We start from the raw sequence: 16,191 nt of genomic DNA, 5'->3' as shown, positions 1-16,191 counted from the left end.
GTTCCTTCCTCGAAATGGTGTTCATTACCAGACAATAGGTTTATGGCAACCGGTCTCGAGTTTTGCGTGTCCTTCTGAATGTGTCTAAGGAAATTACGTGTAAGGGTTATAAAACTATTCTCAGAAATTCCGTGAGGGGTATTGGGTAAAGAGATAAGTCTACACAATAGCTTTTCTTCCATATTATAACATCTGCTCATACCTACCAGGTGTCAGCAATAACATAAATTTCTCAAGCCTCAACCACATCTGACTCTGAAAAATTAGAAAAAAAATCAGGGAAACCCTAATGTCCTAAATTACACGACATTTAAATACAATACAACCATGCGATATAATAACTCTAAATAAGATTCACATACCCTGAATAAATTCAGTGATTACAAAAAACAATAGTTCAAAAAACTTTACAATAGTAAAATAATTGGTGACACATTTAAAAATAAATTGTTGCAGATAAAAACAGAAGTAAACAGAATAAAATAATAATAAATGAAATATAAAATAAATTGTTTTTTGAAATATATGTGAGGTTAGAAAAAATATATTGTTAATTAGCCTACAAATTTTACTTATTATTTTCATGGATATAAAAGGACAACGTCATTTAAAAAAGTGCGCAAAAGAGAAGCAGTAATATTTATGTTATAACTTCTAAAATACTTCCGCATGCTAGAATTTCAAGCTATCACTTTTTATAATGCTTTTAATTTTTCATGTTTTAAAAATAATGAAACTTTGGAGTACCAAATTCCATACGACGTTTGAACATTTTGCAGTATATATACTAATCTAGTTTATATAACCTTGATACTTGAAAATCTAATACTTTTATACGAGAACATCTGTCTATAACGGTGCATTTAATTTAGACGATAGACCTCTGACGGCCGACACCACCTATTTGACGTTGGTATATTAAAGTTCAGCTTACAGAGCATCTGTGTACAAAGTTTCATTGCGGGCACTTGTTTGGTTAAGTCTCAGGAGTGACTTTTATAAGAGAACGCCCGTCTAACCGTGCATTTAATTTTGACGATAGGACCTCTGAACGGCCGACACCACCTATTTGACGTTGGTACATTAAAGTTCAGCTTACAGAGCATCTGTGTACAAAGTTTCATTGCGGGCACTTGTTTTGGTTTAGTCTCAGGAGCGACTTTTATACGAGAACGCCCGTCTAACGGTGCATTTAATTTCGACGATAGGTCCTCTGACGGCCGACACCACTTTTTTGACGTTGGTATATTAAAGTTCAGCTTACAGAGCATCTGTGTACAAAAGTTTCATTGCGGGCACTTGTTTGGTTTAGTCTCAGGAGCGACTTTTTATACGAGAAACGCCCCGTCTAACGGTGCATTTAATTTTTGACGATAGGACCTCTGACGGCCGACACCACCTTTTTGACGTTGGTATATTAAAGTTCAGCTTACAGAGCATCTGTGTACAAAGTTTCATTGCGGGCACTTGTTTGGTTTAGTCTCAGGAGTGACTTTTATACGAGAACGCCCGTCTAACCGTGCATTTAATTTTGACGATAGGACCTCTGACGGCCGACACCACCTATTTGACGTTGGTATATTAAAGTTCAGCTTACAGAGAGCATCTGTGTACAAAGTTTCATTGCGGGCACTTGTTTGGTTAAGTCTCAGGAGTGACTTTTATACGAGAACGCCCCGTCTAACGGTGCATTTAATTTTGACGATAGGACCTCTGACGGCCGACACCATCTATTTGACGTTGGGTACATTAAAGTTCAGCTTACAGAGCATCTGTGTACAAAGTTTCATTGCGGGCACTTGTTTGGTTTTAGTCTCAGGAGCGACTTTTATACGAGAACGCCCCGTCTAACGGTGCATTTAATTTCGACGATAGGACCTCTGACGGCCGACACCACCTTTTTGACGTTGGTATATTAAAGTTCAGCTTACAGAGCATCTGTGTACAAAGTTTTATTGCGGGCACTCTTGTTTGGTTAAGTCTCAGGAGTGGACTTTTATACGAGAACGCCCGTCTAACCGTGCATTTAATTTTGACGATAGGACCTCTGACGGCCGACACCACCTATTTGACGTTGGTATATTAAAGTTCAGCTTACAGAGCATCTGTGTACAAAGTTTCATTGCGGGCCACTTGTTTGGTTTAGTCTCAGGAGCGACTTTTATACGAGAACGCCCCGTCTAAACGGTGCATTTAATTTCGACGATAGGACCTCTGACGGCCGACACCACCTTTTTGAAGTTGGTATATTAAAGTTCAGCTTACAGAGCATCTGTGTACAAAGTTTCATTGCGGGCACTTGTTTGGTTTAGTCTCAGGAGCGACTTTTATACGAGAACGCCCCGTCTAACGGTGCATTTAATTTAGACGATAGGACCTCTGACGGCCGACACCACCTTTTTGACGTTGGTATATTAAAGTTCAGCTTACAGAGCATCTGTGTACAAAGTTCCATTGCGGGCACTTGTTTTGGTTAAGTCTCAGGAGTGGCATTTATTAGAGGACGTCCATTTTTACGATACATTCCTACGGTTTACTTAGGTATTATATTTGGGATTTTTATTCATGACACATTTAATGGGAAACCTTTGTGGAAAGTAATAAATAGAAAAAACTGTGTTGATTTTGTGAAAGATCGTTTTTATAATTAGTATTATACTATTTATCTCAGTTTTTGAATTTTTTGTTAACGCCTTCAGATTGATGACTGCAACATTGATGCACTGGACGATAAAGTGACGCTAACTTCACGGTGGTTTAGTTGTTTACCTTATTTCTCATCCGTTATTTTGTTGTTTTTTATGTATTAATTAATTATTACGTTAAATATTGTGAAGGGAGATTTTGGTGTCATTATCATTAAAGATATTAATTGATGTGCATTGAGTGATACAGTTCTAGAATTGTTCATAATTTACAACTAAAATGATTAAAATCATTTCTGAAGTGCTCAGGCTTGTCATACTTCAATTTTCTTGAAGAATTAAATAGGTAAGGTTAGGTCAATAGAATTTTGGGGATTTCATTTCATATGAGTATGTATGGAAATTTGAGATAGCTGTAGGTGGTTTGGAATAAGGTTTCCATACATTAATTTCGAGTACTGAAGTTAAAACTATTTGAATTTAGTTATTACCCTTGGTATACCACCTGATGACAAAAAATAATGCAAACATTTCATGATATTGTAAAGGGCTTTGCAGTTTTAGGATATGGATTTATTTAAAAATATAAATGTGATAGCCTCTTATGATTTTACATTATATATGGTAAGTTGAAAATTCATTAAGAAATACAATTATGGTTTTTGCTGCAGTATAATAAGAATCCAACACTCAAATTATCGATATTCATGGGGAGACTTTAATAAGCAGCCTACACTCGTTATTCGGTTGTTTTTATCGAATGGGTCGATATATTATCCAACTTCGATATGTAAAATCGTCCACAATAAGAGTTATAATAAATTACAGTAACAAGAAGAATCTCGTACATTACAATTTTAAACCTCTAAGTGGTAATTAAATCACTTTAAAGTGCTGGGCTGTTTTGGAGCAAAATACATGGTTTCTTAAAATCCACTTTCGCAAATGACAAATAACATGATTTTAGAGGGTATATACATAAATAGTTAAGTTCTTAATGTTTTAATGTTCTGTTTGTGTGCTGTGTCTGGATATTGTAAATATTATCTGCGGGTGGGACTGATAGTGTATGTGTTATCTGAGCGCTCTGGGGCAGAAGTCAGAGATAACGTGTACTGTAGCTTGGATCGAGTGAGTGCGTGACAATCATGGATCAACCATCCACTAGTTCAACCAATCGTAGTGAATAGTTGTGTCGGAGTGTGTTGTCGGGCATGTTAAGAGGTTACGTTTCGACCGAAACGAAATTATTTAGTTTCTGTACATTCTGGGGAACACACTCATGGTAAGTGTTCTCTATTAATGTCCATTTATATACGTATTCATATTAAGGGTATTCGTGATTTATTAAGTTTTCTACACAGTACATTGCCTTTCCATTACAATTCATGGTACTTTGGGATTATACCGACCACACCAGTATGAAGAACACAAAAATATAAATTACTAGAAACAAACATGATAGAACGAAAAAAAACAACTCTTTAATTACAAACTTACAAGCATTTCCAGGTATTGTGATCGGTATTGTTGTCGCTGTTATCTTATCTTTCTCGAGAATCCCGATTACGGCAGGCCGCGCGGCATCACATGATTATTTAAGTTTTTTGCACGGTACATAATTGCCTTTCCACTACAATTCAATTTATATTTCGGATCAGCCCCTCTAGAATTTTATATTTTACTGATAAGTACTATCTCGAGGGATGTTTTTCTTTCGTTGACATCAGCGCGGGCTTCGGCAGTACTGAGAGGCCGGAGGCACTCGCATTTTGGGTGGCGGAGTGTGATCAAGAATAAAAACAAGTTAAATTGCGTGTTTTTTTCAATAAAGAGTTTAGTTTTTGTTTGGTAATGTTTGTTTTTGTTGAATTTTTGTGTTTGGAGAAATGTAGGGGTAAAACACGGAAGTACAACAAAGCGGCGCACCAGCCGAACGGGCGGCGAGACTCTGCAATCACGTTATCTACTAGACCGCTCGACTTTGACCTCTGTCTGAGGATGGGGAGGGGTTTGCGATAAGACAATTCCTGTTTTATATTGACGAAATATTGTTCTACGCTAATCTAGTAATCAGTAGAAGCAAAATGTCAAATAACGATTCATGTCTGGGTGTGGTCGGTATAATCCCAAAGTACCCAATTCAATTTATATTTCTGATCAGCCCCTCTAGAATTTGATATTTTACTGATAGGTACTATCTCGAGGGATGTTTTTCTTTCCTTAGGTGCTGCCTCGCGCTGATGGCCGGAGGCACTCATCTCAACTCGATAACAACTAATTCATTTGTAGCTCGAAATTTAAGAAAAACATTGTTTATTTGGATCAAAATTCTGCTCATTTCAGTATTATTTTTCATTTACGTTTGCAAAGATGGTGCCGCATCCGATGACGTCATCACGAGGTTGAATCATGGTCACAAAAGGTCACATGAAGCCCAATGTGGATGTAGAACATGGAAATGTTGCTCCGCGCTTGAAAAGTTGTTCCATTTTTTATGTTCTAGAACTTCGTTATTTCTCATTTCCACCCCGTCAAACCCGTTTTGTTCTGTAGGACGATTCCAATGAGTTAATAATGTAAAACTCGTATTTTGCTGCTCCGGCCAATAATATGACAATTACGAAAAAGAATTAAAAATAATTACCACTTTTCTCTAAAAAAGTCTTGATGAATGGTAGATAATTTTTTCTTTTTTTTAGATGGTGAGGTTGTAAATGCATTTTTAAACATGGTTATAAATATTTCAAAATATACAAATTATTTCAAATTTCATTGTGAACAGTAAAAATGTCACTTCAAAGCCTTTTGAACAAAAACTACAAACACGAAATATAAAAACTAAAAAAATGTTTTGCACACCAAAATTTGCACAATGGGCACATTTAAAGTAGACACTTCTCAAACAATATTGGTTTAGATGTACATAATACTCACAAAAGATAAATGTCTGTTATAATAATTATGAATAGTAAAAAAATCTTATTATGGTCCTTTTGTTTATATACATATGTATATATATATATACATATTTACATTTGATTAAAGAAACTTAGAGTCAGATTCTGATTGCTCCGCTACCCTCGTCCGTCTGCCTCCTCCTACAGGCCTCCTGAAATGCTCTAAGGCACTGTAGCAACTCATAATAAAATAGAAAATATACACACAAGAAGCAAGAATCTATCATAAAGTGAATAATAACACGAATCAAAACAATGCGTCGCGGCCAAACGATAACTAACCTAGACTAAAACTACAACAAAGTATAGCGCTATTTTTCATTCTACTCAAAGGCTTACAAAATAGAGTCAGTGCATAGAGAAATCTCTCCTACGTTGTACTATGAAAATTACGGAATAATTAAATAAACTGTTTTACAGCAATTTAACAAAAAACAAACATATCGCACAGTGCGATAGTAGCACTTTAAAGTGGTTCGAACATATCGCACAGTTTGATAGTAGCGCTTGGAGGGTTAAAGTTATAAATTTAACAGTAACAATACAAAACAACAAAACCAACTATGGCCTAGTCTTGTATATCAAAGAAACCTTACAATATTTATAAGAAATCAGTAACACTAGGTTTCGAGATCTGCAATCTGATCTCTTCTTCAAGTAAAGAACTAACCTAATAAATAATTACAAACTAGGTTAAAGTAAACAAATCTTACCAAAGCGTTGTGGCACGCCTAAGTCAGGAATCACAACCACCATGTTGTTTGTCAACTTCACTAACTCCATAAACATGCACTTAATAAAAAACTATACACAACACTAATCATTAAAACTGAACTACGTAATACAAGTCACAATACGTCTTCATTCGTCTACTAACCACCTACGACTGAAGAAGAGATCAGATTGCAGATCTCGAAACGTACTGTTACTGATTTCTTGTTTCACTGAACGATGGCAAATGTCAGAAAAAATCCTGTTTCCCTCACAATCCTTCCATTGTCAAAAATAACCTTCAATATTTATAACTTACCCAGCTTGATATCAATGAGTAACCGCTTTTGTGAAATGGAGGAAAGAATTTCTCCCTATGGGTTACCAGGAGCCAAACCCACATGTTAAAGCCACTTAAACAATTCTCGTAACTTGTAAGAAATACCTTACATATATTCCTCATATTTATCGCCATTTTCAAAGACTCAACATTTTTTGAGGTTCTATTGTTTTTATAAATTACTATAACTAATAAGTTAAAATCATATGCTAAGTTAAATAAATTGTAATATCGAACTATTTCTTCAGATAAAAACATCGAACCATTCGATAAAAACAACCGAATAACAAGTGTAGGCCGCTTATTAAAGTCTACCCATATTCATGATTATCGAATCATCGATATTCATGAGTAACAAATCCTGGACGTAGCTACTTAAACCAAATTACATTATAGGTATTTTAAATTATAATACTGTATAATTGGGTTGATTTTATATCTTAAAAAGTAATAATTTTATGATGAATAAAAGCTATCTAGGCCATGTGTAATTATAAAATGTAACAAACGGAACAGTGTAATATTGACTTACTGTTTACTATTTTGACAACTTGTGATACAAATAAAACACGCACATAGGCATTGTTCTCGCGGCCATTACAAATGGGCAGTATTAGTGTCTGGTTAATCAGTGATAACCTATTAACAGGATACTGTTATTTTAGTAACAGCTGGGCTGAATGATTTGGCTTTCTCATAACAACTTTCTGGTATTAGGTTTCTTGGTAACCAATAAAAGCCGAGGCGATTTCGTGCGAGCAATGAGGTTAGGAATTGAAATATTACGGTACGGAATGTTATTACACTGTATAAGTAGGTTTTGATTAGGTATAATAATGTTATTATTAGTAGGTCTATCAAAGTTAATGATAACTTTTACAAGTGCTCATGTGATCTGAGCCTGAATTTGGCTACTTGGAGGGGTGTTTTTCTTTTTTCGACAGAAGTGCGGGATGGTGCCGAGGTTGCCATTGAAGCCCGCACAGTTGGTCAGGGGCATTTTCAATCAGTACTTTCCCGACCTCAGCGTCCCAGATTGTTCAACTTTTCCGATGTCAGATCATGTTGGATGATATAAGACATGATCTGAGGTTGGAAAAGAACCGATCGGAATTGCTCCTGGGCTGTCTTGAATGTGTAGTATGAAAAGTTTTTATCAAAATTGGCTCTTAAGTTTTTAAAGTACGGGATCATTCATTACTTACAGATTCAGCATTTGGGTCGTAACATCAATATAGGTCCGTTAATACGTGCGGCCTAAGAATGACAGTTGTAATATACTATATGTTGAATGTGTATGCAAAGTTATATCAAAATGCTCGTAGGTTTTTGAAGTTGGGACCATCCATAACTTACGGACTCAGCAATTGGGTCTGAACATCGATATAGCTCTGAAAATAGGTGCGGCCTAAGAATTAGGGTTGTAGTATAATATAGAGGACGAGGTCTTGAATGTGTATGCAAAATTTTATCAAAATCGGCTTGTAAGTTTTTGAGGTACGGGACCATCCATAACTTGCAGTTTCAGTTTTAGGTCGGTAGAATCGATATAGCTCTCAAAATAAGCATGGTCTAAGAATGAGGTTTGTAATATAGTATAATAGACTATGTCTAGAATTTGTATGCAAAGTTTTATCAAAATTGGCTCATACTTTTTTGTCTATGGGACCATACATTTCTCATGTTGGCCTTAAGATAAAAGTATAAAATAGTCTTTGTGTATCTAAAATCTTTATTGGTATTCCAGTTAAGTAGATTCTAAGGATTTGGTTTTGTATTTGTTCTATTCGTCTTCAAAGTATAAAATTAATGTAGTTTTGTTTAAAGGATGGGTTCAGGAACTAGGTTAGAAGTTGTTCATGAACTAGGTTACAAGTAGTTCAACGAACCAGATTCGTGTTGTAGGATTGAATCTTTGTATGGGTGGAATTTATGGGCAGTTTCACACAGCTATAATTATGTAGTTACTCTTCATTTATAAAAAACTTATTTAAGAAAAATACTTTTTTACGATTTGCAAGGGTGTTTTTAAATTGTTATAAAATAAGAGTACGTGCTTTATGCAAAGGTACACTTATAACGAGGCGTGTTCCTTAATAAGGTCCGTTTAAACAAGTACATAAAAAAAGGTTATTTTGAAAAATTAAATTTATTTTCAGAAACATACTTTACTCTATTTTTTGTCATAGTTTTCCAAGTTTGTTCCAAGACTTATCATACCTCTCAACCAGTTTTAAAATACCGTCTTCATAAAAAAATGCCACCTGCTCCGATAACCAAGAGTTTGTTGATGTTTTCAAGTCGTTGTCATTATTGTAATGGTTGCCGAGTTCAGAACTTCAAATCTTTGGTTTTTGTGGTCCTCTGTTAGGAATTCTGTTAGGAGTTTTGTGACCCAACGGGAGCACAGATTCCTAAACTTTTGTTGAAAAAATGTTGTAAAGAACTGATCGCAACACATCAGGAATTGTTTTGAAAGATCTATTATTGTGAAGCACCTGTTTTCATGAATCCTCGCTTCAACTGAAGCCACCAAATGGTCTGTAACCAAAGAAAGGCACTGAAGCGCTCCTCATTATGGACGTTATCACGGCCATCTTGGAATTGTCATATCCACTTACGCACTTTGCTTTCATTCATAACAGTATCACCATACACTTCACAAATGTACGCAGGTTTCTTGCCAACAAATCCGTATTACTGAGTGAACCTCACGTGGTGGGAGACTTGATAGTCTTTAACATTTTGAAAGCACAGAATAGAACCCTGCAGGTTAGCTACAGAGCTGAAACTGACCACACAGTTGTTCCCGAGGCATGCTGGTACACAACAGCTCATTGCGGTTTTTGTGAGAACTACTAGTGTCTACAACAAAACAGACGTTATTTACTTAAAAAACATGCCTTATATGTTGGCCTAGGCTATACATTGTTTTTTGCAGAAGTAGAATATTGAACGGGGAAAAAAATAGTAATACTAATAGAAGATTTTTTTGAAAAACTAATTGTTGTTGATAAATTTTACTCTAAAAGTACAAATATAAAAATCCGGGTGGATGAGTATCAGAATTATTTTGGAAGAAGAACTAAAATGGCCAAAAGAAGAAGAATTTAATAGTTAGCTTGATTATTAACATTATTATTATTTCAACATATACAAAAAGGGAGTAAATTAACAAAAGAAATGTTAGTATGTCAATATAAAACTGTGAAAGCATACCACTCTGATATGTTGTAGCACTCTGTATAAAGGAATTGAAATAAATTTAAACTTATTTTCTAAAATGATCAGTGAATAGAGAGATCTTTAAAATGAGGTACGGCTTGACCTATCTTTTCATTTGAAAATCTTTCATAAATTGCCCGTATCCCTCAAAAGTGCCATTTATTGGTATTTTTCGATCTTAAAATTTATTTTCCCGAATTCATTGAAGATGAGATTAGGGTGTTTCCGTTAAAAACGAAGAAGGTAGGTTTGGTTCAGCCGCTATATTATTACATCGGGGACAGGTGGTCTCACCCTGATTGCTTTACAACAAACACAGCATGTGTTATATCAAAATAATCCCAAAATTGTGCTATATTAGCTAATTGAAAATTTATAAAATAAAAATACAAAAAATTAAATCGCAAAAATAAAAAAAGTAAGTACAAATTCTTTCATTCTTGTACTTTTGTATTTTATGGAAAATGTTTTTTACAAAAAAATAATTTTATTATATAGCGTACAATATAAGATTTGCATTTATATAATATATGTTGTAAATTTTTATGCTTACAGGGGTCAAAACAATCAAGTGCAACATCACCGTATAAAAATACAAATTTTTGTGATTATAAATTATTTGGAAATAACACGTATAAGATGAAAAATTAATTATCTATAAATACCAACAAATAACATGTATTGTTTTATTTGCCAAAAAAATGACTAGACATTAGTCATTGGGCATTATAGAAAAACACACGTCCAGTCACTAGAAAACAAATTTTGTATATATGTAAAGGAAATTCCTAGGCTTGTGACAAAAACACCATCTGTTAAGAAAGAACTGCTCTTTTCAGTGATTTTAGTTTCATTCACTGATTCGTTTTCGGATTTCTAAGTGACAAATATGCACCAAGATCCACCTTGTCTAGTCTTTCAGTACAATCTGAAGAGGAAGGTATGATGTAATGTATGATGATGTCAAACAAAGATGAAACGCTACATTTGATGCATAAAGATTATGAGAGATTTGTTACAGGGAATTAAAGTAGGTATCTTCTGGAGGGAACAAGTTGTCTGTTTAAAAATTAGTATTCTGTTTAGAATTTTCTGGTTGTAATGTTATTAGAGGTTGAAAAGTAAAGTTGAAGAAGTGGTAAACATGTGTGCTCTGAACTCTTCACTTCCATATTCATATCGTCTTCTTAATAACTGCCTCTGCCACCACTATTGGCTAAAACTTATGTTTGCGGCAGAAACAGTAGTAGAAGCAAGCAAATTCTGACACGCTCCAACATCTATTTTCACTGAAAACTTATGGTAATCCATAAGTTACTTAATCAACAAGCATTAGTGAATCATTTGTTAAACAATTTAATCTTTATTTTACTATAAATAATTAATTAAGCTTTCTTACAACAAGATGCATTTAAATTTCACTTTATACTTAAAATCTTTTTTTTTTCTTCTTCCTGAGGGAAAAGGACAGTTTGTCCCCGTGCTTAGTCCTAAAAGGACCTTTGCGCCTCCCTTACTTTAATTTTTTTGTGCCCTCAAAGACCGAGGCTTTTGCAAAAACCAATCAGATTTAAGGGGGCTCCTGTTCTCTAATGTCCTTGGGGCTGATGAAATATGCTCCCAGGTATCTTTTCCGAGTCTCTACGATGGCAGGACAATCTAACCAAATGTGCTCCGCTGACTCCTCCTCCTCTCCACAGAGTCTACATTCGTTACTCTGACTAAGGCCTACCTTCATAAGGTGCTTGCTCAGAGGGCCATGTCCTATCAACATTCCTAATATCAGTCTTATATCCTCCTTATTCTGGTCTAGGAGAGCTGTCCACCCTTTAGCGTAAGGAGAGATAAACAATTTGGATAGTCTTAATCCTGAGGCTTTACTCCAATTATTGTGTCTTGTCCTCTTTTCCCAATCTTTGACCAGAGCTTTAATCTAGGAGAAGGCTATCCCACAACCTGGCTCCGGCCCCACCTGCTTAAAATCTTGAAACTGTTTGTAATAGTAAACTTTAAACAATGAAGTGTGAGCAGGTGCATTGTAATAGTGCAACGCCATGATTTGTTTTGCCAAATTTTTTTCATCAGGGCATTTTTTTCTAATAGCTTCATGCAAACGGCGTTGAACTTGAAGGTAGTACTATTGACCGTTTGACGTTGTGGCAAGAATTCATGATGTACTATGGCATTAAAATCAAAGGACACAGTGAGTATAACCTTCATGTTCGACTGCACTTGTCAAGCCTTTTTTGGTTTTGTTGATCCAGAATGCCTCCACTGGTATAATTGACCTTAGTTTTGACGTCATTAACGTTTTAACAATTTTGGAACAACTTTTGCTGTCGCACTTTTTCCATGCCCAAAACATTTGAAAATATTTCATGGCGTGAGCTAATTGATATGCCAACATCATCAGTGTCTTCTCTCATCGTTATATGACGATCGTTCATAACCATTTCTTCCACTTCTTTTTAAGTTTTCATCGGGTTTTTATGTGCTGGGGTATTTGGAAGGTTCATAATTTTCAATGCCTTCACGGCCATATCTGAAATTTTTATACCACTTGTAAACTTTTGTTGTACTCATAGCAGACTTGCCATAGGCCTTTGTTAATATTTCCCACCCTTTGGTACATTTTATTTCATTCTTCACACAAAACTTGATACACATTCTTTGATCCTTTTTTATAACAAACGAAAATCGCTGAGTTCATGAAACAAGTCACCTTAACAGCTGCGGCTGAAAAAGTAAACAGTGAATGCAGTTGGAAATTTTCTTATACTTCAGGAGCATGAGTACCAATATCACTAAAAACAAAATGTTGACAATCGGACTCTCCATACCCGCAAAACTCATTGATCACACATTGTACATGGTTTTCCATATAACTATATTTTAAATCATTGTAATTAGTTTAATAAATTATCTTCTGATTAGTGCCTTTTTGAGTTTAGAAGTTATATCTTTCTAAAATTAATACTCATATCTACAAATATTTGGAATGTTATAAACTTTATAGTAATGGGAACGATCTCAAAATATTTTTTATTAAAAGACCCTAAATACAATTATATTAGAAAAGAAAAGAGTACCACACTAACATTTATATTACTTTTAAAATATTTGTATGTAAAATCTTATGTAAATAAGTCCCTTAGAGAATATGTAGTAGATTACTTTTTTCTTCAGTCTGAAAAAGTACTAGATTTTTATTGTGTTAATCATTTTACTATTAAAATGATTATAAAAAAAATATTACTAACCGTTTTATATGTTTGGCGTGTACATATTTAACTTTACGAATATCTTATTTAAGAAAATAAGCTGAAGTAACACAAGATGTAGCCTACATAATATTTTTCTTGTTGCAGGTCAACAATGGATCCCACAGATTTGCCTGAAGAGGTGGCTGAACGGATTTTCATCCTTCTGCCAGTGGAGGATGTACTGTCTTGTTGCCTTGTCAATTCCCGTTGGAGAGATTCCGTCAACAAAAATATAATCTGGAAACGCCATTGCAATCCTAACCTCCATTTAGAAAGCATGCCAAATTTAGTGAAGCCAGCATTCGAAGTTCCTAAAAGTGATTGTGAAGATTTGAGTCCTATATGTAAATATAGACTTAGTTACATGCGAGAGATCCACCTGAGGAACAACTTTCGGCATAAACACTGTGTAGAATATAAATTCTCTAGAGGCCATATTGAAAAGACTGAGTTCCTAGACAAGTATCTCCTTCTCAACGACTCTTACAGAAATATGTTTCACGTTTGGGACATTCATGGAAGCCCCATTCTAATTCAGTCGGTACCCTATTTACTTCAACAAATGTGTACAGAAACATTCCAAACTATTGGAGATTGCCTTTTAATTGTTCAGTGCAATCTGCTACAGGTCTATTTTGTTGTTGATGGTATGTTTACGCTAAAACTTTGTAGGATATTTGACAAGGAGGAGGAGTTCTCGCACACGATCCCAGCCAGTGACATGATGACCTCTTGGTACACTTCCAACATAGGGTTGTATCCGTGTGACTTCACCAGCATCAATGAAACTGTGGGTAAATATTTCATTGGAATCGTGGAGCCTTTCCGGTTGAAAGAGTCAGTGATGCACATATGGGACTTTGAGTCCGGGAAGAAACTTAAGGAAGACCGTATTCCTGGAGTGGAAGAATCCATAGAGAACATATGCTGTGGGAAAAATTCAGAATACCTGTATATCGCCTTATATCTCCACATGTTTGAACAATCTTCTAGTGATGCCAGGTGTAAAATTTTCTGCTACAACCTAAAAACTTTGCAGTACACTCAGTTCTATGTAGAATCAAAACATTCGATCCCATTCATGTTGTTTGAAGAGAAGGTTGTAATTCTTCCCTGTAACCAATGGGAGAACAGCGGAAGCTATTTGTTCTTGGATTCGAAGACTGGCAAGAAAATAGTGGAGAAGAAGTTTGATTATCCCATGAACCCTAAGGCCTTGGACGTTTACAAGTCCCAGTTGGTGTTCGGCAGCAGCCACACTGTGACGGTAGTAGACCTGGATAGTCAAGAGGAGATCACTGTGTTGCCAGTGGACTTTGAGGTGATGGAAGTCTACTTGCTGGACTCTGATATCCTCCTGGTGGGTGGAGTGGACTACCGCTTTGTGGTGGAAGTGTGGGACATCAAGAGACACTATCGGCTATATACACTGAAAGAGAAAGCAATATTGCTCAGTGGCAGATCTCTGCCACGGCTGTGTCTTCAAGGGATGTACAACATTCATGTCCTTCAATTTTGGTAGTTTTTTGTACCTAAATTAAACTACTGTACTAAAGTTGGTACTTTGTTCAAATAAATATTTGTTCAATAAACTTCAACTCTTTTATTAAAATAAAGTTATTGTTGCACCAAAAACAAAGCAAGAATCTTTTTGAAGCATTTCTAAAATTCAGTCTTTAATTTAAAGTTAAAACTAAAAGGAAACAATGTGATTTAGTAGTTTGTATGGTTTTTAGACAATAAAACTGTTTTAAATTTATTCTAATAAAGATTATTGAGTTATTTCTCTGTGTAGAATTGTTTTTTGTTTCTCATTTATTTACTAAAGCTAATAAGTCTGCCTTATTTAGAATTATGGGTGGACAGAATTGATTATTTCAAAGTCAGTTTGAAATAAGAAAGAAATTATTTTACTTCTCATAGTTTATAAATAGAAATGGACAGGATTTTATTTTGAATTTAATTAAAAAATGTGTTTCTTTAATTGAATTTACAGGAGAAATTACAAATGTATGTAAAATGTACATTTTTTTATTAAAATACAATTTAAACGTTACTACTAATTTGTGCTAAAATTGGGTACTAAAAATTATACAAATAAGTACCTAATATTACGAATTACAAAATTCAGTACAGCTTATTCCAAACTGGTGAATGATCAATAATAGAAGTAATATTTATAAAATACCCTTAAAATCAGTTTATATTATTATACATGTGTCAAAAAAGGAAAAATAAACAGTTTTATTTATTATAACTAGTCATGTTATAATCACTTGTGTCACGGGCATTTTTACGTCACGAAGTTTACTTTATATTGTGATTTTTCATACTATATATTTGTTTGTGACTCAGGCATCATGCTTTATAAGAAATCAGAAGACTTTATTCATGAACTTAAGAGTACAAAATTGGCGTCAAGTAGTTAACAAAATTAAACATAATAAAATAAAATTGTAGTCATTATCATTTCTTGTTGGAGGTCAATAGGGGATGTTCTCCAGTTCAGGAACTCTTGTATGTGGTTAGTCATCTTCTCATGGTGTGTCCACCTTCTCCTTGGCTGCCTCGGGCAGCAGGTTGAGGAACTTAGGCTCCAGGTAGGAAGGCTTCTCTTCAAAGTTGGTCAAATGATGTGTTGGTAGAGTAAAGTTCGAGGCGCGTTGAGTGTTGTATTTGTGTATATCGGTACCTCTCTGTAGCTGTAGAGTGCTAGTGTAAGTGGCCACCTCTAAGATGTACATGCAAACCTTCCGTTCTTTAAATGTTGACAGTTGTCTCTGTTATTTAGCTCTGCAAGCACTCGTAATAGCTTTTTTCTGGTGCACCAGGACACGCAGCAAGTTTGTTGCCAATGGTTACCCCAAACTCTGAGTCCGTACCGCAGGTGTGATTCATGATATGCAGACATAGGTTGTCAATATGAGGGTTCCATGTCAGTTGCTTATCAATAGTTATTCCCAAATACTTGGCATCTTCGGATGCTTCTATATCTGGAAGTCGTCCTACTTAGTCTTTTTTTCTGCCAAACACCAGTTGTTGGGTTT

At 35.0% G+C, this 16,191-nt stretch overlaps 1 protein-coding gene across 1 annotated transcript; it reads left to right on the top strand.

Moving 5' to 3' along the window:
• The first annotated feature begins 2,763 nt into the window (after positions 1 to 2,763).
• LOC124365927 lies at positions 2,764 to 14,930 on the top strand. Its single transcript, XM_046822062.1, has 2 exons — positions 2,764 to 2,991; positions 13,250 to 14,930. Exon 2 carries the CDS (start codon positions 13,257 to 13,259, stop codon positions 14,664 to 14,666), a length of 1,410 nt encoding a protein of 469 aa, XP_046678018.1. The 5' UTR covers positions 2,764 to 2,991; positions 13,250 to 13,256; the 3' UTR covers positions 14,667 to 14,930.
• The last annotated feature ends 1,261 nt before the right edge of the window (positions 14,931 to 16,191 follow it).

The sequence above is a fragment of the Homalodisca vitripennis genome, chromosome 7 (genome assembly GCF_021130785.1).
Source record: "Homalodisca vitripennis isolate AUS2020 chromosome 7, UT_GWSS_2.1, whole genome shotgun sequence".
NCBI lineage: Eukaryota > Metazoa > Arthropoda > Insecta > Hemiptera > Cicadellidae > Homalodisca > Homalodisca vitripennis.
The sequence above is the reverse complement of the archived record's forward strand: the minus strand, read 5'-3'. Positions and strand labels throughout refer to the sequence as shown.